This window comes from Dipodomys merriami, unplaced genomic scaffold, assembly GCF_024711535.1.
Source record: "Dipodomys merriami isolate MVZ:Mamm:240054 unplaced genomic scaffold, mDipMer1.0.p SCAF_30, whole genome shotgun sequence".
In the NCBI taxonomy this organism is placed as follows: Eukaryota; Metazoa; Chordata; class Mammalia; order Rodentia; family Heteromyidae; genus Dipodomys; species Dipodomys merriami.
Window position 1 is genome coordinate 18,091,981 of NW_027204493.1, and position 24,522 is coordinate 18,116,502.

The 24,522-nt window shown below is 34.4% G+C and overlaps 1 protein-coding gene across 1 annotated transcript in view; it reads right to left on the minus strand.

Moving 5' to 3' along the window:
- The window catches only part of Pde4d (phosphodiesterase 4D), a 1,379,127-nt gene that overhangs the window by 938,307 nt on the left and 416,298 nt on the right, over positions 1–24,522 (minus strand). Inside the window, exon 4 of the mRNA XM_070041218.1 lies at positions 3,531–3,760. Coding sequence (XP_069897319.1) covers positions 3,531–3,760 — 230 coding nt within the window. The remainder of the gene's footprint in view (positions 1–3,530; positions 3,761–24,522) is intronic.

Genomic DNA, 24,522 nt, shown 5'->3' on the forward strand with positions numbered 1-24,522 from the left:
TTATAATTAGCTGTCCTGTTTACTTCAAAAAAGATCAATAAACCACCAGGAAACCTGAATGATGCTGCCATGTATGGAAAATTAATTGGTGGTGGGTTTAAGTTTCTTAGCATCCTGGGTCTTAATAATATGTTCTGTGTTCATTTAAAGTTTATGAAGGGTACAGATCACAACACAAACAATCTAACAGCTTAGGCGTATTTGAAGGAAATTGTTAAGGAGCATATAATCAAACACATTTACATTCACATTCACATTGTTTAGAAAAACCTTGAGGAAGAATTACGGGAGTGTTAATAATTAAAACTCTTCTTTTACCCAGTCTCCTGACCCAGGTACTCCATGAGGAAGCTAATAGCTGCAATCCATAATACTGATTGTTGCAGGCCAAAGTTCCTTTTTTGACACCAATTATCCCAAAGGAGTACAAGTCTCTCGACTTTCTGCCTGATAGTTGGCAGAACTATGTAGTAAAAATCTATGATACTATGGAAAAAAAAGAAATCCATATGGCATAAAATCTCCTCTCCCAAGGGAAAAAATATTACCTTTGCAAAAGTCTTAGTATGGGTTGACAATATGCTCTGAGAGCATGGTAACCTTTATTAATAGGGACCTTAAGCTGCAGTTATCCTAGCTAAAGTAATATACACTTCCCATTAACGTTTTGGGATAAATGGGAAGGAATCTTGGGATTCCTCGTTAACTGAACTGGCCATAGAATATAACTATAAATTTTCCACTGTTTACACACTTGAAAAAATTATAATCATGATTTATCTATTACTCAGTATTCAAATTATACAATGTTGGACACATCTTTAGTCTTTCTTTTCACTGTTGATGGGTCATCTAGTTCATGATTTATCTTGGCTGCCTTTAGGAACAGAAAAGCCAACCTTGCTTGTCTCCTCTTTGTTAACAATATTCTTTCATAATACTGACTACATTTTTAAATAATATCCACAATCTTTCTTAGGTTCTTGCCTAACAGAAAAATAAATCTGAAACAACTGAAGTACCATGATACAGACAATTCTGAGTCATGAAGTTCTTGGCAGTTGCAGAATATTTATTTGTTTTTAACAACACATTCAAATTTAATTAAATAAACTCAGCTTTTACCCAAGAATTTAATTATACACATTCTCAAACTACCTAGAGAGAATAATAAGCATACTGAATAATTTCTTCTTAAGAGCAACATGATCTTGAAATGAGAAATCATATTGAGTTCCCAAGTTTTTTAGAAACCAAAGTTAATTGAATATATCAACAGCTTAGTTTATTTAAATTTAATTGTAATACCTTACTCTACACACATGAGGAAAGAAAGATAATTATTCTAAGATAAACCTTGTGTGTAGAAAAGAGTTAATCAGGCTTCTGACTATTGAAACAGATAGACCCATGTGGAAGTCTGGCCCTTACATGGAACTTGGGGATGATGATTTCAGGAAGAATCATTACCATTCTGTAAAGAATGTAGTTTGCCCTGAACATCTTCTTTTGGAAGTCTAGAATGTTAGTATGTGGTAGGGTTCCTAAATGACTAGTTCCCAATAAAAATCCTGGGCACTGAAGCTTGAAGCAAAGTCTCAAGCCTGTAATCCTGCCTAGTTGGTTGGCAGAGATTGGGAGATTACTCTTCAAGGCCAACCTAGGCATAAAAGTTCAGAAGATTCCATCTCATTCAATGACTGAACACTGGTAGAACATGCCTGGTTTCCCAGCTACAGAGGGAATAACGATGGCTGGGCACAGTAGCCTGTTATGCCCTGAAAACAAAGAAAAGCACAAATAGAATGACTGCCATTCAACTTGGCCCAGGAATAATGTAAGACTCTACCTTGAACCAATGTAAATGGCACCATAAGCATGGTTCAAGTGGGAAAGTACCTGCCTACCACATTCAAAGCCCTGGGTTATAGTGCCTAGTATAAAACCAAACAATATCAACAACGACAACAAACTTTCCTGAGCTCTGAGATCTTAGCAGGCTTACAGTCTTTCTTAGAAGATGACACCTCTGGAGAAAACCCTTCACGAATGTTATTACTATTCATTGTAGAGAATTAAATACATTCTATATACTCTGTTTGTATTGACTTTACTCCAGATTTTGTCCCATGTGCTTTTCCATATGTTGATTTTGCTTTGAGCCCTTTTGCTACATATATTAAATCACAGCCATGAATATGACTATTGGAAGAGTTCAGCAACTGTCTTAGCAGACCATTACAATGAGGGGTGGTCTTAGTAGCCTTGACACAAATGTAAATTCTTCCCCCCAAAGATAAAGAGCTGTGGTGTTGATCCTAAAGATAGGATAAAAGTTTTAAGAGGAAAAGTGTTTTTCTCACAGAATTTCCATGTTAATTTGTCACCTACCTTAGTATGATCAATATGTACATGTTCTCTAAACATATGGTTCATTCACATTCATGCACGTGCACATGCACACACAAATGTACACAAAACTTTACCAAATGTAACTGCCCTTTCCATTGCTGTCTTCTTATTCAGTATTAATTTCCCCTCTCTTTTAATCATACAGGCCCTGTAGGTTAGTCAGTAACAATTTAAGCAGTAAATTTAACATCTTAGAATAGAGTTACTAGCTAAATTTCTTTTGAGAACAAAACCCAAAAGACATCTTCCCTAGAAATGTGTTTAACTTGGCAGAGAATGAAGAAGCATGGCATTTGTAGCAGGAATTTATTTGTTTTTCTCCTAGCAAATGCACAAGTCTTTGTCCATGTGGAACAATGAATCCGTTCTAGCCAAGAGTCTTAAAAATGCAGCTGACCAGAAGAATAAATAATGGATCTGCCTACCTATCTTCACTGCCTTTTACATTACTTGTACCTTGGTAGTATAGTTATTAAAAAGAAAATTTCATTTGCTACAAGACAGCAAAGAAATTCTTTTTTAAAAAAAAATCTATACTTTGTAAAGTAGGAAGTTACATGAATGACATGTGGCTTCGTGTAAGAACTTATAACTTCTAAATGGCATTACCTTATATAGAGAATTGAAACTATATTCTGATAAGTAATACCTCAGAGTGTCAAAGGCCAAATTACTAGGCTCATGAATATAATTGCATATTTCCTTTGATTTTAATTTACTCTTGATTCTGAGCTCATTTTACATCAATGAGCATTGCCTACTGTTTCCACATATGTATGCCTACATGACAATTTCTCTATTAGTTTTCATTTGTCAGGAATCCTTTATTAAATTACACACGGTCCAGATTAATTTTTCCCAGGATAATTCTCCTTTCCTGGAAGCTTCTTGGCATTTACCAATACATTTGCAACACCTTCTTGTAAAACAATATGACTAAAATGTCTCACTCTACAGAGATAGAGATGGTACTTGAGATAATCTTTTTTTTTTAACTCTAGAACTACCCTTGTCCTCTCACTCAACCCAAGCAATGAGTTATCAAAACTCAAAAGACCACAGATTAAGCCTCACCATCCAAAAGATAAAATGGGGAAATGTCACCCCAGGGTACTCACCCACTTGAGTCTGCAGAGGTGATAGCAATCAAGGGTAGAATCTTAAGGGGGAGGCTTGTTGGCCGTGGAATGTTTTCTGATTCACTTTTCAAGTCAGCTTGTTCCAACTGTCTGAAGGCAAGGGGAGGAAGCTGGATATTCCGGCATGAAAGTCTCCGTACAAGATAGGGTTCCATTCCCCGGAAAGGGTCTTCCTCTTCATTACTGGAATGTAACGTTTCCTCAGAGGCCTAAGGGAAAGTTCAAGAAAGTGCCTTGAATCGACAAAACTCTCAGAACGTGACATGACTAAATGACACATGGATACCTTCCTCAGGAAGAAATTAAGTGAAACATAATGCATGAAAAATGTTAACTAGAAATCAAAGCCTCTGGACAGCATCTTTACCATAAAACAAAATGTAAAAGAGAAAAGATCATCAAAGACACTAACAGAATATTGGGTATAAAGATTAGAGTTCACAACCCAATGCTAGATTTATTTTAAAAGTAGGAGATTTATTTACCAGTACTTTTAGGTATGGCTTGGTTGTAATGATTGACTGACATCCTCAATAATTTTAGAACTAATGAACTTTGTACATGAGTTTTATAAAATCAAAAGGAAAGCAAATGTTTCTCTTCATTGTGGAAAATTAGGAAAATATATTATATTTTGATTTATGTGTGTGTATGTGTGTGCATGTGTGCATGTGTGCATCTAACACGGATTATGTATGAGGAAAAAGCTAGAAAATTAGTCCTATTTTTTCATTATACTTAGGACTGTATCTGTGACACATGTCTTCATGTCTCTTGCCAACTGTTCAAATAAGACTTTATGAGGGGAATTTTAAAAGGCAGGAAAAGAAAATCTGAGTGTCCAGCAGAATTTAAATTATACCTGAATTTTACAAATTGTTCATGTGCAAAGGCAAATCAAATCTAGAATAAATCATGCATTTATCATTTTGATCTGCATTGAGAAAAATATATCATTCCAAGAATGATAATTATTACACTGTAAGTATTAGAAAGTCTATTCTCTGAATTCAAGGATTATTAAATATTGTTATATATTTAATGGAGTGATAGGTTTTTAAACTCTTAGACTTCCCATTTTATCAGTTTTACTTTAAGACTATTAAATATGTGTAATGTGTCAGTTTTTTATAAAAATATGATTGATATTTACACACAAACACTAAATGATACCAGGCATGTTCTATGGTAGACAATTACCTACAATATGAAAACAACATAAAGTATAATTCTTTTTCTTCTGTGTTTTACAGGTAAAGAAACTTTCCCAGCCAGGCAAAGTACTCCTTCCAAAAATTAGTCTACTTGTTCCAAGTTACAACTGCCTGAACTTTAGAGCACCCAGACCTAGTTTAGAATCTTTGTTGTACTTTTTAAACATTATATTACTATTGGGGAAATTAACTTAGGACCACTGAGATTATTTCTCCAGAAATGGAGATGAATTTTCTCTGAAAATTGAGATAATAATCTTAACCTCTCAGGATCATTGTCTAGATCAGCTATGAAGTACATGAAGCACCAATACTGGCAGTACTCAACAAAATGACAGCTATTATTATTGGAACTCAGGCTAATCTTCTTTTTCTTTTCATAGCGCTAGACTGCCTTTGATGTTCATTTTCCTTGTTGGTTTCCAACAGAAAATGTACCTCCTCCTGATACATATGCTGAAAATGATGACAGGGATGTGAAATGGGTCAGTCTATTCAGATTCACTGTATTGTCTAATTTTATGGACAATGAAAGGTATTGGAGGTACAAACAAAGTTTATTTATTCCAAATCCTAGATCCAAAGACCTGGATTCAGAAAATCTGTGCTCTGAGGAGACTAGTGGCTTTATTAAAACATTATCCAGAGTAATGATGGTTAATGTTGATTGAGTTCTAGTTAACTGGTACTGCATTTTACCTGTCCAATGTTAATTTATATTCCAGCCCTCTACTATAGAGATTTTTTTCTTATCTCATCTTAAATATAAAGAAATTAATACCTACAAAATATTAATCACTAACCAAGTATGGCATCTAGGGTGATCAACAACCCTTGATTGCCTAGGATGTTTGTATTTTAGCATCTAAATTCCTGTATCCAGGGAGACCCCTAACCAAACGAGGATGTCTGACCCCTCTAGAAGTCAGTATCAAACCCAATCCTTTCCAAATAAAGTTGGGAATAATACAAACAACACTAAATCATCTTTACAGATATAGTCCCTGACAGGGAATACTACTAGGGAAGAATACATCATACACTAATTGACCACAACTTAATAAGTATCAAACTCTGATTTTGAAACAGTGAATATATCAGAATAACACTACAAGAACATTAGGAATTAATGATAGCTTATGACTAAATGAGGAGATAGAAAGACTTGGAAAAAATTATAGTAAGTGAAGTAAGCTAGGCCCAAAGAAACATAGGTCCAATTGTTTCCCTTATTTGCAATAACTAGTATATGTCTGAGACAAGCAGAAAAGGTCAGATAAGTTGATGTTAGGCGAAATGAACCCCAAGATAAGGACTCAAATGTTTTTTCTTTCTAACATAATTATAAGATGATTTCTTTGTTGCTTTGTATGTCCCTCCCCCACGGTATAACCATGTTTTCACTGTATTTGATGTTGGCATAATTTGTGGAGGGGAAGGGAAAAAATAAATTGTTTAAATAGGGATACAGGTGGACCCATTGCAACAAGGAGATGTACAAGACGTTATGTCGAAAAACAAAGTTTACAGTTTAGGCAGGGCGGGGAGGGGGGCGGAATGTAGTTGTCTTCTTAGGTATAAAATCAAGAGTTTATACAAAATAAACTTTAAGAGCATTTTGGGGTCTGAAATATTCTTATTTTATAATAGCTCATGGCAAAAAAGTCAGTATTTAGTAAGAAGGCAAATACAGAAAATTAAGAGAAAACATAGACATGTGATATTCTTTGCTTTTATATGGGGAGAATGTATTAGTGAAAATCATTTAAGAATAGACGTGTGAATGTAACCAACACTTGTAGATTGCCTGAGGGTCATAATTAGATATTAACTTAAGTAGCTACATGCTTTGCTCAGGTGGGACAGAAGAAAGCGGATACATAACTGCAGCACAGTACTGTTCATATTGAATGCTCCTGGCTGAAGTCATCATTTTTTAACTTTTTTCATTTTTAAAAGTTATCAAGTTTTTTGTACAAATGAGTGGCCATTTAACAAAGCAATTTATAAATACCATGTATCTTGATCAATGTTACCCCTCTCTGCATTCTTACATACCTTTCCCCTACCCACCTTTTCCCCTCACTCTTCTAAATTTTGTGGGATAACATCAGATTGTTGTTTGCAGTTTCCTCCTCTTCTCTTCATTTGTCTAAGTGTTTAGTTGCTTGTTGAGGGCACTAGCACTGGAGTTATAAAAATGCTTTTTATAAGCCAGGTTATTTGATGACTAATTTAATGTTTATGACATCACCTTTTCAAGACATCTGCCTCGAGGAGTTATTTCTATTCAAGGAGGATCTCTATTAGAAATTAAGTTTATGTTCATGTTCATACATGGTTAAACTCAAGCTTCTTGTATTTTTTAATCTTGTTAATATAAAAGAAACCCGTAGGTGTCTGCATCTTAACATTTTGCATTTAAAAAGAGGATAGCAAGTGGTACTTTCATGCTCTAGATCAATGTGCATCAATTATCCTTGAGAAAAACATAGAACAATATTTTTGGGGAGAAAGCAGGAAATTAAATGCCCTCATTTTGGAAATAAATATAAAGCTAAACACCAGAGCAATATATAAGCTTGTATTACTGTGAGAACAGGGCATTTTTTGCAAGGAGTTAAGAAAAAAGTTGGCAGGTCTAATGTCTCTAAGGGATTATTTATCAAAATGTGGCACTAACCCCCTGTACCAGAATCCTACAGGGTGCTTACTGAAGTTCTGAACCCCAAATCCTCTTCCCGACCTGCCTAATCACAACAGCTATGTTTAGGGTCTAGAATTAAAAAAAATCGCTGTTGTGGTTTTCAGGTATGCTTAAAGTTGAGGATCGATGGTTTAAATCTTAGATGTTTAAATCTTAGACTAACTCTAGTAAGAGTATTTGACAAAAATGCAGGAACAAGCTAGTTATTCCCACTCATGTATAATAACAAACAACTAGACATAATATAATTGCTGCACTAAAGGATTGGCTTCCAATCATCCTATGATGAAATACTACCAGACTGTTAAATAATGCACAAGAATGTGTTATTATGTGAATATGACATCATGTTGAGTGGGAAGAAGAGATTACAGTGATCTCACTTCTATCAAAACAATAACATATAACAAACAGTCATAGAAAAACTTCTATGATCATAAAAAGAATCTAGAAGAATAGATCCCAATTCTCTAAATAACAACTTTCTGAGTAGTAGTATCAGTAATGACTTAAAAAAATTTTTTTTGGTAGTACTAGGATCTGTGATATGTACTCATAGCCTTGTACTTGCTAGATGGCCATTTGATCACTTGAGCCACATCTCTCATTTCTTTTCCTTTAGTTTTTTTGTTGTTGTTGTTGATTTTTGTCAGTGGTGGGGCCTGAACCCTGGGCCTGGGCGCTGTCCCTCAGCTCTTCAGCTCAAGGCTAGTGTCGAACCACAGCACCACTTCCATTTTTTTCTGCTTATGTGGTGCTGAGGAATTGATCCCAGGGCTTCATGCATGCAAGGCAAGCACTCTGCTACAGAGACACTTTCCCAGCCCCTCATTTTATTTTTTTTTAATTGGGTCCTATATTTACACCTGGGTCAGCATGTACCAAATCTTCCCATTTCCCACATACATGCATGCTACCCCACTTAGCTTGCAATGGTTGGGATTGGTTGACCTAACATTTTGCACACGCTGGCCTCAAACTGCAATCCTCCAAAATCGCTAGAAATGCAGCTGTGAATTATCATGCATGACCTATTTTTGATATTTTTTAGCCTACTGGTGCCTAGATTCCCTGTAATAAAAATGCATTACTTTAATAAAAACACAATGAAAGTCATAATTTAATGTCACTATCATATTCAATTAAAAGTCATACTTATGCTCTAAAATATTAATCTAACAGTGGACATTGCCTAAATATACTGTTCTTTTATACTTCTGTGAAATCATTCACAATATACGAAAGTAATAACAGAGAATCAGTCATAGGGTTTTATAAGCCTTATAAGTTTTGCTCCTAACCTCATTACTCATCACATAAGCTTTATCTTAAAGCTAAGTGGTAATGTTGCCCATAAAATCTTATAGAAAACTAGCTTAACATCATCTTATCTGGTTATGTGTACATAGCAAGTCAAGGCAGTAGAGAGTAATAATGAAAAGGACATGGGGCTGAATTAACACAATCTGTTTCCAAATGGGTATTTGTATACTGACACAGAAGAGGTTCTTTGTTAAATGAATTTGTGCCAAAGGCTAACAAAGATAGCAGATAGCTCTGAAATATCCATCGAGGACAATCCAAATATAGGCTGTGATTTCATACTGATTAGAACAGAGAAATCACTAAAGTTTCCTAAAGCCATTTCCTTTAAGCCATCAAAACTTCATGAAAGTTTTTTAAAGGAATAGAAAAATGTCTCCTTCAGTAATAGTCTCATCAACAAGAAAGTCTATCTGAAACTCTAGAATTCAATTAACCTTTTGTAAATAGAATTGTGCCTTTCTTGGGTGACCTTGAAATATGAAGTTGATTTTATTTTGCTAGTAGGGGAAGGAAAAGTAAGGAAAAACACGAGTCCCGCCAATTATTCACCTCACAATCATATACAGTAATGGAATCACAACTGTAAAAAAGAAACTAACATTTATTTATTTATTTATCCTTTACCCCCTAAATTTAGGTCTTTCTGAAAAGCTGGCTAAAACTCATCCAGCCTATTCTTGTGGTGTTTTGAAAAGTCTGTCACTTGAGAAATGAGGAATCAAACTATACCTTTAACAGCAATATTAAAAAAAAACTACAACTATTATCTTCAAGTTCTGTTTAATTACAAATATTAATCAAAAGCATCATTTCAAATGAGATGAAAAACAGAAATTATCATTTAAGAAAAGTAAATGCATTATAAGAAACTAGGCCTACACATTTAGAATAAACCAAAACAGATTGGGCTTTGGGGAAGGAATAAAACAACCAAGGAAAGTGAAATTCACTCTTTGTAGAGAGTTAGAGATTATGACTTTTCTTTGTGTTTTAATGTTACTGATATCAAAGCTTATAGGTTTAATCCATATATAACACTGTCCCCATTTTTCAGGAACTTCTGGACAATTCACTAATGTAATACAAGTCACAGGAACATGACAGGAGGCCTGCAAACTTTAGATTTGTCTGTGATCTCTGAAGCAGTTGTATGACTCAAGGCCTGTCCTTGGTTGTGGTCCAGAGGCAGTCTTTCTTGCCAGTGGATTCACAGAGAGCCAGCAGGGGTCCTCCAGAGGTCAGAAAAGAGCCACGCCCATCTGCATAACTAGCATTTAGACCCACCGTCTTTGGACCAGGATGGACACTGAAGTATATACCCTTGTTACATGCTAGCTCTGCTGAAAAATTATATGCAATTGAAATTATATTTTCAGCTTAAAATGTTTTTGAAAGCCTAGGGTAGCCATAAGCTAGATGCATTAGAGTTTTTAAAAACAGAAATCAAAGCACAGCGTTGTAAACTATTTACAAATTACAAGAAAGTGATAAGAAAATGCAAAGTGGGAGCAACAAATGGAAATAACTACCTATCAATAATTAACCTGAATGTAAATGGACTAAATTCTCCTTTTAAAACTGACACAGTATGGTGAAATGGATGAAAAATCCAATAACATGCTGCCAATTAAAGATATGTTTAAGCTTTAATGACAGACATATGCTAAAATGAAAGGAATAGGAAATGATGTTCCATTCCAAGAATAATCCAAGAGAACAAGGTGACAAAATTCATCAAATGAAAATATTTTTTTCGGTCAAAATTTGTCACGAGACTAAGAAATGCATAATGATTCAATTCATCTACAGAATATAGCAATGACATACACACCCAATACTAGAGTACTCAAATATAGACAACAAATATTAGAGGAACTAAGTGGAGAGACGTAGAAGTGAATACGAGTAGAGGAATACAAACTTTCAACAATAAATTCACACAGATAAATAGTAAAGAACCCATAGACTTGAACAGCATTCTAGACCAGGTGGGCTTAATAGATACATGCAGTACATTATTCAACAGCAACGGAATACACTATGTTCTCAAGCATATGATTCTAGATAAGTCTTTCAATGGGCCATAAAACAGGTCTTAACAAATTTAAGATTGAGATCATGTCAAGTATCCTTTGACCACAGTAGTCTGAAACTAGAAGTCAATAATGAAGACATTTTGGAAAATTCATAAGTATGTGCTGGGAAAATGGGACATCCAAAATATTACAAATGAATGAAATTTGATTCTTATACCACAGACAAAAAATGAGTTCAAATCGTATTCAGGCTGTAAAACTGTAAAACTCCTGAAAGAAAACATAGGGAAAATATCATTTTTTAGATATATGACAAAATCACAATCGACAAATCCAAAAACAATTTAGATCACATCAAGAAAAAGCTTCTATAGAGAAAGGAAATAATCAACAAAATGAAAATATTTTCTACCCAATGGCAAAATCAGTAATCTGATTTAAAAATAAACAGTGACCTAAACATTATTCTAAAGAAGACAAACCATTAGTTCACAGGTACATGAAAAGCTGCTCAGCCTCATTAAATGTCAAGGAAATGCACACCAAAACCATGAATAGGCTATTACTTTATACCTGTTAGGATGGACTAATGATTGCTTGTGGATATATGCTAAAAAGAGAGCACTGCTACCTTTGAATCCAAAAGAAAGGTAATCAGCATGTCAAAAATTTGGCTCTCATGTTTGTAGTATTAATTACAATAACCAACATACAGAAACAATTGAAGGATCCAATGATAGACAAATGGTTAAGAAAGTATGGTACACATATGCAACTGAATATTATTTAACCATAAAAGAGAAAGATCCTGCCATCTGAGTCAATGTGGATAAATCTGAAGGACATCAGGCTAAGTGAAATAAGTGACAGACAAGAGCTTTATGATCTTACATATGAGATTAATAAATAAGTTGCTATCACAGGAACAAAGAGAACCATGGTTGCCAAAGTTAGTGATGTCAGGAAAAATGATTAATTTTGTTTTGCAGGCACTTTCAACCCTAAAATGAATGAGTTCTGGGGATCTAATGCACAACACGGTGGCCATAATTAATAATACTGCAATGGTCACCTTAAATTTGCTAAAAGAAGTGTTAAATGTCCTCACTACTTTTGCATGCACATGCACATTGCATACACACACACACACACACACACACACACACACACACACACACAGGGAATGGGGGTAACTGTGATTTTTATCGTGATAATCATTACACAATGTATGCAAATATCAAATCACCATGTCCTAACCTATAAGTATGGATGCATATAAATTTATAATATATACCTCAATAAAACTAGAAAAAGCAAAAAATGCTCATCCTTTTAAAATAATAATAAAATGTAAATAATTAATCAAATTTTAAATATGTCACTAATCATAGAAGGTTCAGGTAAAGATTATGTTGAGCAGCACCAGAGAGGTAAGTCAGCAACATTCAAACTTTGAAAAAAAAAAAAACTCTGTGTTCTACATAACCCAGTTTTCCTCACAAAATTTTTAGAGAGATATAGTAAAATGGGTTAAAGAACTCAAAGGCATAATGATTTTAATCTGTTAATCTTGTTTGAAACTATCACAAATAAAAAGTTAAAGAATATTTTAGAGGGTACTGGTGGCTCACACTTATAATCCTAGCTACACAGGAGGCTGAGATATGAGGATCATGGCTCAAAGCCAGGCTAGGCTGGAAAGTCGATGAGACTCTTATCTCCAATTAACACTAAAAAGGTCAGAAGTAGAGCTATGGCTCAAATGGTAAAATGCTAGCCATGCGAAAATGAAGCTCAAGACAGCACCCAGGCCCTGAGTGCAAGACCCAGGACTCAGAAAATAATTTAAAAAATATATTAAAAAATTGCATTAAGAAATTTGATATTAAGAAATTATTAGGAAACTTACTAGAATTGTTCACAAGCATTTTGATATTAATGAGGTAATTTTTGAAGGGACTATCATTGGATACATGATATATATGGAATAACATATAGATGAAGAAATATCATGTATAGAATGTGCTTGATACAAATCCTGGTAGAGGTAAATGTGGGTGGGAATCTAGAAGGAAGATTGAGAAGTACATTGAGAATACTGAAGCTAGATGATGATTCTCTTGCTTTTTTCCATGTTTGCATGCGTATTTGATATTCTCTACTATATATCTTTTACCTATGACAGTTCATAAATCCTTCCATCTAAGTCACAGGAGAAACAAGGTGCTATACAGAAAAAGTGTCTTTTTTGTTTTTATTTATTTATTTTTAAATTTTATTGTCAGGGTGATATACAGAGGTGTTACAGTTACATATGTAAGGTAGTGTTTTTTTCAAGCAGAAATTATTTAAATAGAACAGTGTATCACTACTTTACCAAATGCTGGATCTAAAGCTAAGGTTAAAGCTTTATGTTTGTGATACCCTATAAGGAAGCTTTTAAAACTAATTTAAACAAACCCATAAATTGCTAAGAATTAATTGCTAAGTATTCCTTCGAGACAGAAGCAGTGCCTACTGAACACAGTATCATAAAGATAATGATGATACAGGATTCTAAAGCTATATAATTCCATGATAGGCGTTTCTTCATTTTTGAAGAACTTGCTGTACAAGTTTCTATAGATCTAATTGACCAATAAATAGTTACTTTCCCTTTAACATTTAAATGCTTGCTTTTTTAGTTATGAAGCCAAATGCTCAGAAGAAAATGCTTTCATAAATAATATTCAGCAAAAAAATCAATGACCATGTATCCTCTTCAAATAAATTGAAAGTTTCCCAGAATTTAATGAGTTAATTGCTTTTCCTACTTAGGATATACCCCAGCAGTGCATTTAAAATACCTTCATCCTTGACACTCAAACTTCAGGCTTTTCTTTGCTTCAAGTTGATGAAGCAATACAGTCTCCTTTTTCTTGATTTTAAGAATAGTAAATTCGCTAGAGTTGCAAGTAAGGTACATAGAGGTTTTTGTTTTCTTTTTAACAAGAATTTAAAAAATAGATGCTTACTTGTTTCTTTGCCACATTTGGGGCTGTGACTATTATTTTCTATGTTAGTTATATGATGATTTTTCAAAATATTGCTTTCTGTTACCACCCAGTACAATAAAAATCAAATCAGTTCCCAACAGTTTGATTTGTTATCATGGTTTTCCTTGAAGGATGGAATAACAAATCACTTCAAACCTCAAGGCAACAAGGATTTTATAAGTTGCATTACAAACATCAGTAGCTAAAACTATTTTTGTATCGTATAGGAATGATTAACTGTTTCTTTGCTGGAACATAAAACAGAGAAAACAAAAGCCCACAGACAGCAATATGAATAGGAGATATAACCAAGTGTCAGCAAAGAAGTTTGTAAATTTCGCTTTCAATTTTAAAATCCAATTAAAAAGTATCTTTGTACATCACAATTATTTAGCAAAATGTTTGTTCTCTCGGTTTTGTTATTACACAAATGCATTTGACATTAATGTTGCTATGTTAATTATTTGGTGTTATGGAACTTTAATTTCCTCTTGTTTTCTTGACAGACTCCTTTCAGGGTTGGAAGTGATTTTTAAGTGACACCCCATTCAATGACCCCATTATGCCATGACTTTCTATCAGTATGGATAACATTTTATTCCTACAGTGTTCATGAGCAGACAAAGATACTTCATTTAAATTATTTCCAATCATGAAATCTGAAAACATTTAATGAGCATATAGCATGTAGCAGTAACTGTTTTGGGCTTTGAAGTAGGGCTGTAAATAAAATGGACCAAATTGGCTGCTGAAATGAAGCTTAGCACTCATAAATTGTTTACTTCATTTACTTGATAAGTAGTCACTGAGTGCCATAGGCAAAACACAGTAGCTTGCCAATCACTGAGAGAAATTATTCTGTACTGCAAATATGCAATGCTTATATGCGACCCTAAAATTACCACCTGGGTTTACATTTCTAGGGTCAAGCAGATTGAGTCTAACTGTTCTGCATCATGAAAGACCTACAGAAATATTTGTCTCTCTTTTACCCAAACCAACTCTGTATCCGTTAGTCTTTTTAGTTCAGGTAGAAAGCACCCATTTTACAATGTACACCAGGAATTTAAAGTAAATGTAGAGTGGACTGAGAGAGACATAAAATCCAGAGTTGGTTTCCATACTAGAATAGAACAAACTTCTTAAGTCTATATTTTAAAGGGACATCTACCATTTTGAAATTTTGCCACTCATTCAAAAAAATTTAAAACCCTATAGATGGACCATATGAAAACTACTTGAAGGCTGCAAGTTTGGGACCATGATTTTAAATGTTCTTCATGTGACATACTTGAGGTTTTTCTACTCATAACTCCAACATTGCTTTTCTTAAAGCATAGGACTGGAATCATACTTCTGGGTATGAGACAATCAAGCATAAATTTAGAAGAATTTTTTATTAAACCAAGTTCCATTTAATAAGTCCAAAAATGAGTATTTGGACAAGGGTAATCATGTCATATTATTGATTCATACTTGCTTTACAAATTGTCTACATCTCTAGTTACTGCCAGACAAAGTCTCTCCACTGCCCCATTTACTCCTCAAGCATTAGTTTGTACTTCTCTACTTGGCATTTTAAATATTTTCACTTTATGCCAGTCTTGAAGCTTGAACTCAGGGTCTGGGCACTGAACTTGAACTCTTTTGCTCAAGGCTAGTACTCTCTGATTTGAACCACACCTCCATTTCTGGCTTTTTGGTTGTTAATTGTAGGTAAGAGCCTCCTGGGGTTCAGTCCATTGCTAGAGGCTTCTCTATATCCAGACAATTGTATCACGAATACAGCTACACATTCTTGGTCTTATCTTAAGACATCTTAAGAATGAATTCGCCAGGCTGGGAATGTGAATTAGTGTGGTACAGTGCTTGCCTAGCATGCATGATGCCCTGGGTTTGATTCCCCAGTATCACAGAAACAGAAAAAGCCGGAAGTAGCTCAAGTGGTCAAGTTCTAGCCTTGAGCAAAAAGAAGCTTAGGGACAGTTCTTAGGCCCCAAGTTCAGTCCTCAGGACTAGAAAAAAAGAGAGAGAATTCATTCACCATAGAAGATTTTATCAAATGTTTGTTGAAATACAGATAGACATCAGGGTTAGCACTAATCTGATATAATGTCTTTCAGGAAAAGAAAATTAATTTACTTGTCATACTTTAATGTTAGTCATTCAATATATGCTTTTGATGATTGTCATATTTGTTCAGAATTATTTTTTTAAGATCAACTTCAGAGCTGTATCTAAGACTACACCATTGATATACTCATCCATTCAACAATTATTTGCTTCTGTTAGGCACCAGAAATATGGAGTGACAGACTGCCTTCATAGGAGATGTCCAGTATGGGGGAAGACAAAGAACTTTTAGAAATAAGTCAACTGTGCAGAGACTACGAAGTGTTAAGTATCCAGGATAAAAACAAAAGAGTAGATGTAGGTAGGAGAAATACAATAAGATAAAGTTAGAATTTTTCTTGTGCATAAGAAGTTTGCAAAGCAGTGACTTCAAAAGAAAAGTGCTCAGAGCAGTATAGCATATAATACAAAAGGAATGAACTCCATCTATCTCTCTTATGATTGGCTACTACAAACTTACATTCTCTTTGGCAAGCAAGGATGTTACAGCTGATTTGGCTGGAGCTAATTGGTTTGATGTTACTAAGTTATGCTGACAAGGTTAAAAAGGTTATATTGTGATTTTATTATTTGAGCCAGAATTTTAGGGAAATCAAGTTATGTTAAATTTGACTCGTTGGCTATGGGCAATTAGCCTTGGAATAGCCACAGTATTTCCTCCATTTTAAAAACATAAATAAAATCTAGATGATACAGTAAAGAGTAATTTTAGGTGGGCTCCATGAATTGCCTCTCAAACAGAACTAAAGAAAATGAGATTGATGTTCTTCTTCCTAATGATATGACTCAGGAAAATTCATTTTCATCTCTTCCTAAAGACTGGAATTCATTTGCTTTTATTTTGAGTGTACTGTGAAGTTTATCCTCAAAGACTTGAACGTTTTAGTTTCTGTGAGTCTCCTGATAGAAACAGTCATGATGATAGTGACTAATCAGGCAATGATTGGTGAAGACTCAATAGAATAAAGCAAGTAGAGGGTTCTCAACAGGGCTTGGGATATGCAAACTACATTGTCTTCTACGATATGCTTCTATAATTCAACTAAATTAACAGAGAATGAATAAATGAAGGACTAATGTCAATATACCATGGACAGTGTGTCATTGACTTAGGCATAATATTTTCCAGCACATCAGGTGTATATATGAGAGCAGTCATATGTGAATATACTAAGAAAGCTGATCTCTACTGGGGAAAAATGTGATATTGTACATGATGTCTATTATTACACATTCTTCACTTGCTCCATTTTGGCTACATATTTCATGTTGAAGAAATGGATTTCATGGATCATTAGGTTCTTTGAGAGTTTCGTTATTGTCTCAGTAGCATTAATTATAGTTTTAGCAATCTTATCTAAACATTCTTTCTACGCCATTCAGTTTACATCAGGTTTTTGCTTTTGAGGAAGGGTACATTTTTCACCTAGCCTAACAATTACCTTTCTAGTCAGAGGATACTTACTTGGGAAAAAGTCTATTTAATTCTTTATGTATCCAATCTTAATATGTCTCCAATTTGAATGGATTCTGCTAGACACCAATGATAAAGTTGCATATGAACACAATATGATAATTAATTTATTCCTGATTTCAAAGATGTATCTGAAGTGAACAATTATATTTTTATACTTCAGCTTCATTTAAGAAGGTGACAGGGACAAATTTTTATAATGCTCAATTCTTACACTGAGAAAAAGTAAGTTTTTACTCTGTGACAGAGCCTGTCTGGGTATAATGTTAGAATTTAGAATTTAGTATTAAATTCATTCTTCTAAATGTAAATATGTCCAACATTGGATGGATTCCTTGATCTTTCTAGATTAAAATAGAAGTATCCAGATCTGTAGAACCCAACATCACTAGGTCTTAAGTGAATTGATACATTTAGTAATCTAGATTAAATACTAGTGAATGATCTGAACTGAAAATACCAAATTATTTAGGAGCAATAAAAATCCCAAACTCATACTTATCTCCAGTAATTTCTCATTCCTGAAACCTTATTTACTGAAAAGTAGATCTGATGTAATAGAAAGTTTCCATATGGTAAAAGCTATATATTTTTCTCAGTTGGCATCAAGTATTTATAAAAATATAATGAAATATCAGATTCTTCTTAAATATTATGATGTAGACTGAATGCTTTTCAACAACATAGTAATAGTAAACAAGCATGCCTATTTGAGATAAATTTTAGTTCTAAATAATGTTATTTTATCCAATTTCATGGATGGCAAGGGTTTTTCAAACCTTCCTAGTAAGCCATCCAATTATTATCTACAGTAACTTCAAACTGAAACCTTTTTAGTACCATCTCAGTTACATTGACAACAGACAGAAGTGTGATATGATGACAGAGAGACCATTATCTGCAGGACAGATGCTTCCAGCTCAATTGCATCCTTTCACAGGATAAGCATACCCCAACCTGCACTGTTCTTCGGGAGTGGACTGATGCACACACAATGTTAATGAGGATAAAATTGTAATTCTGTTTCTGGACCGGACCATGCTGGCTCACAGAAGAAATGTGGTCTACAGATCCAAATGGCTCCATTAGTTTCCGCAGTCATCTCATAAAAGATGTCATTTTTCATAAAGAATTCTAAACACAGGAAGGTGGGCAGCAACTGCTAACAGTACAGTAAGACATGCATGGAGTTTCAGAAAAAAGAATGTTCTGATGTGCAAACCAACTCTTGTTTTAAAATCTAGATGGCATAAGAGGAAAAAATAAAGTGCTTGTGGCAGTTATTTGCTAAAGTTTGTCCTTAACCATGACAATATAAGAACCAATAATACTTGAAGGCAATGAAGAAGCCTGCTCCAAAATGTAATCATGTTCACAAGGGCAAGAAAACTACAGAGCTTCCAAAACTTTTTGTAACAATGTTTACTGCTGTACAGTTATTTTCTAAATTTTATTTTATTATCTGTAAGAGATTGCACAAAAGTTTGCAACTCAACATGTCAGTTTATGAATACAATGCATCTTGATCAATGTCACTCCTTTTATGATTTTCCCTCATCTCTCCTAATGCAATTATCCTTTCAATTTACCTAGTTCCACTATTCACATATGCACATTGAATGTTTTCTGCATCCCTCCTCTCTTCATTCATCTACTTGCTTCTCTTTGACCTCTCTACACTTGACATCTGAGTTTCCAGCTTCCTGCTATTCATTTTGCTAGACTGTATAAGATAGTTACACCACAAGAATTCTCCCCTGAATCTACCATACTTTAGTTAATACATTTGATTATGTATGTAGATGGTCTTGTATACACTTACATATATATTTATAAATTAGGGATAACTTCCAAATATGAGAGTAAATGTGACCTTTGTTTCTCTGAGTCTGACTTATTTCACTTAACATACTTTTTTTCAACGCTCAACCATTTCTTTGCTAATGACACATATCATTTTCCTAATGGAGGAGAAAAATTCCATCATCTATTTGTACATCTATATCTATATGTCTTTATAGATATATAGATATATAGGTTCTATATAGATATTGATATAGATATTCATGATGGAATATCACATGTAAATGATATGTATTAGGTGAATAAATAGATAAATAGATTTTATATTTTCTTAATCCAATCACCCTTTGAAGGGCATCTTGGCTGTTTCTATAAGTTGGCTATATACATTTCTTAATTTTATGCTCCAAGGACTATATCACTTCAAGTTTTTAGTGGACTTGGTCTTTTCCATTCATATGATAAGGAAATATCCAAGGAAGATGTATTTTAAGATCTCTTAGGGGATTCTAGGAGCTTTAGATAGTACAAAACCCTTTATAAACACTTCACATAAATGTATGATAAATTCTAATTCATAAATTAAATATAATTACAGGCCAACAATGATAATGATAAAAACAATAATTATAACAGACTACTCTAAAACATTATTTAAACCTTAAGATGTATTTATTGCTGGAATTTTTCAGTTAATATTTTTATACTAATTGAATATAGGCAACTGAAATCTGGAAGGTAAACTGTGGGAAATGATGTCACTTTATCCAAACCAGAATCTTGTGCTTAGGTCCTTGATCCACACCTCAGCAGAACTTTCTCCAGATTTGTCTTATCACAGTTTGACATTTGCAAGAGCAACAGTCTGGTCCACAAGGGTGAAAGTAGTTATTTCAGGCCTTTTGCTGACTGCTGTTTTCAGACATTTAAAATATCAGAACAGAGTTTAGTGAACAGTTTCTTTTATTTGGGGGGGGGTCTGGTTATGGGGTCTGAACTCTTGGGCCTGGGCGCTGTCCCTCAACTCTTCAGCTCAAGGCTAGCACTCTACCACTTGAGACACAGCGCCACTTCCGGCTTTTTGCTTTTTGCTTATGTGGTGCTGAGGAATCGAACACAGGGCCTCATGCATGCAAGGCAAGTGCTCTACCATGGAACCACCTTCCCAGCCCCTAGTGAACAGTTTCTTAATCATCCAAATATACTTACACTTAACAAACTTGTAACTCGGCTGAACAGTTTTAGCTTCCTCAGACTTGAGGGCCAAGAATTGGGTAGAAGAGAAATGAAGACTTTAATAGATATTAAAACTCACCATATATATGGGCTGCTGAAGATCTTCACTTTACTGATGCTTAAAACCGTCAAACAGGAGCTAGGCACTGGTGGCTCATGCCTGCAATCCTAGCTACCTAGGAGGCTTGAGATCTGAGGATCAGGCTTCAAAGCCACCCTAGGCAGGAAAGTCCTTGAGACTCTTATCTCCAATGAACTACTCAAAAAATGAACCCCAAGATAGGAACACAAGTGGTTTTTTTCTTTCTTGCTATTGTTCCTAACATATTTATAAGGTACCATGTGATTTTTTTGTTTCTTTGTGTTTCTCCCCCACAGTATAACCCCTGTTTGCACTATATTTGATATCGGTGCCCTAAATCTTGTATATATACTTCTCCAGCTTGGGGAGGGGAAGGGAAAAAAATGTTTGAAGAAGGATACAGGTTGACCCATTGTAACAGAGATGTACAAGATACTGTGTTGAAAAATGAACTATACAATTTAAAGGGGGAGGGAGAGGTACAGTTGTGGAGGCAGGAGGGAAGGAATGGTAGGGGAAAAACAAAGGATGAGGTAACAATGCTTGATAGGAAATGTACTCATTACCTTGCTCATGTAACTGTAACCCCTCTGTACAGTTTTTTTTACAATAAAAAACTTATTTTTTAAAAAAAGCCAGAAGGGGAGCTCTGGCTCAATTGGTAGAGCACTAGCTTTGAACAAAAAAGCTTAGGGACAGTGCTCAGACCCTGAGTTCAAGCCCCAGGACCTGCACCAAAACAAACATACAAACAAAAAAACAAAAACAAAAGCATCAAACAAGTATTCTCTAGGATAATCTTACATGAAGGTAGGGTGAAATTTGATTAAGGTACTATGCTGACCCATCACAAAGAGATCTCAGTAAAATCTTAAAAATAGGAAACACTATGTACAAAGATAGCCATTTAAAAATATTCCCCTAGAAATGCATGAAACATTTTCCTAATCAACAATTTTAAAGATAACCAACTGACTTTTAATGGTTTTAATGTTATGAAAAGAAATTACTCTCTCCAGTAAAGAGAGAATGTATGATCTGTCCTCTTTCCTTTCAATATACTTCCTTAGAATACCACTCTAGATTTCTCCTTTTTAATCAAGGAACCTAATTCTCCAAACATGACTTCAAATGATTCCATTTTATTCTATTCAGAATGAATGTTTAAATGAAAAATGAGAGTACATTGTGATATTATATGAGAGCTAAGCTTTCAGACTGAAATAATAATTAATGTGATGAGAGATGAGATGCTCAAAAGAATCAGCAAATTTCTGACTTTTACAACTGAGACTAGACAGGAGTGCCAATGATTCCAATTTCCCTCTGGATAGGAACACATTCAAGAAAAATGTCTGCAAAAGCAGGAAAACAAACTCTTCTGTAGTTAAAAACCAAAGGTTATAGAGACTACATCACTTTTCCTGAGCCATATGGAGACTATAAATTCTGTAGAAAACTTTATAGCCTGTGACTTTCAGGGTGGGCAGATCCCTCTTTAGGAAAACATATATTTCCAAGTAATTAAAACCTATATTACTGAAATAATTGAAAAAATAATTTGAATCCCATAAAAGCAGAAGAATTCCAATTCCAATGAATGTAAGAAACTATAAAATTATCTACTTCCCATGTCTGCTCTAACCAGACATCTTTATCCACCTATGCATCAAGACCTGAGACAAATGTCCATGTATACTATTGCCTATCAATCTGTTTAAAGACACTATCAGTCTATCAGTATTTCCCTCATCATTTCTTGATTCTTTCCTAGAGCCCTAATATTGGATATCCAGCTGCCTAACATTCTCTACCTGGCTTGGATACATGACTCTTCATTTTTCATTCTCACAGGTTCTTTACTTATTTTCTGGTTTCAGCCTTTATAATCACCATATATTTCCATATCAATATGAGTCCTGATCCCAAACTTCTACCTCCACCAAGGCCAACCTTTTTGCCAAGAACTAATTTCTTTTTTTTTATTTTAATTTTTTGTGAACATACTGTACAGAGGGGTTACAATTACATGGGCAAGATAATGAGTACATTTCTTATCAAGCATTGCAGCCTCCTCCTTTGTTTACCCTTCACATCCCTTCCCAGCCTCCCCCCACCCAATCCCCCCCAACCCCCTGCACCAAACCTTATTTGTAATATCTAGTAAATGTATGAGTCAAGCAGAAAAGGTCAGATAATGTGATGTTAGGAAAATGAACCCTTAGATATGTATTTAAATGTATTTTTCTTTCATGTATTTGTTTCTAACTCATTTATAAGATTATTTCTTTGTTGCTTTGTATGTCCCTCCCCCACAGTATAACCCCCGCTTTCACTATATTTGATGTCGGTATAATTTGTGGAGGAGATGGGGAAAAACAAGTCATTTAAGGATACAGGTGGACTCGTTGCAACTATGAGAAGTACAAGTTGTCATGTCAAAACGAATTTTACAACCAAGAACTAATTTCTTATATCCATCTCCCCATCTATGTTTTGACCTTTAACCACCTTGATTTATGTAAGCACTAATTTTCTGGTTAAAACTTGGCCCATCAGAAATTACATTTCTGATGTATTAATACTTAAGATGAATCACTATCTGATTGATAGTCTGTCAAAATCACTAAACCATCACAGGTTTTGTGATATACAATTGTCATTAATATGTAATACATATATAAATATATATATAAATACACAGATATATGTGTGTGTTTCTGCACCCACATCTGTGGATATGTCATGTTTACTATTTTACAGGTAGCAAACAAGAGGTGTATATTACAGCAATTTGCACTAAGTCACACAGAGTATAAGGCGTCAAATCCATATCTTCCTGTTTATAAAATCTCCATGACAGACTGTTGAAAGGGCCACCTTTAGTGAGTTGTACTATTGGTATTTATACTCTCATGTAGACCCTTGTGCAGATTCTGGATTAGCTATGTAAATTATTTGCATAAAGAGATGCTGCAGAACATGAGTCAAGCAAAGGCATGAAAAGTGATGACATTGACACAACTTGTCTTTTAAAATACCTCTCTTGGGGCCAGCCTTCCTATAAAACCTGACCAGATTGAATCTGGTATGCTATAAGGAAATCCAGGCTGATTATCTGCAGACAGAAATGTTCTTCATGTACCTTCATGCCAGGTCAGTTACTATATGAATGTAGCCAATAAGTTAACAAATTAATAGCAATAGTAAAGAAAGAAGACTTATTTAAGTCCTATTAGTGAGAGATAAGATTTTGTTTTGCACCACAGAGTCTAGCTCAGCACTTGCTAACTTAGATAATGACATTTTCATTCTTGGCCCCTCTATATATGGAAAATGCTTTTTAGAGTAAGAAATGGTCTCTTATCAAATCTAGATTACTGCTAGTAAAATATAGCCTTGGGGGATATCAAATCCATGATCTGATAATCTGATACCTCATAAAATCCTCATAAGATCCAAGCTAATACATCCTAGGAGCTTTAAAAATATATTGTTGAAATAAAATATAATTCGATAATAGGAAAACCATAACATTTTTAAAAAGAAATGTACCACCTTGAACTAAAGGTAGCAGGACAAAATGAGAAAATATTGGACTTCAAATTAAGACTGGTCTAAAAACTTTCTAATGAAAAAGGAAGGTGACTTGGAGGATAGAGTCAAGATCCATTAAAAACATGAAATAGAAAACCACACTCAGCAAAATGGGCCCTTTCCAAGAAACATAGATTTGAGGAAATTCCCAGCTGTTATCTCTAAATTGCTATGAAATAGTAATTGAGACAACCTACCATTTCTCTTTTGAATGACCATGTCTATGGCTAAGGATAATAATAATCATTGTATCATCAATACTGGGGTCAGTGTACCAAATGATATCATTGTATATACAAGTTTCTAGATCCAGAGTAGCTCTATATGA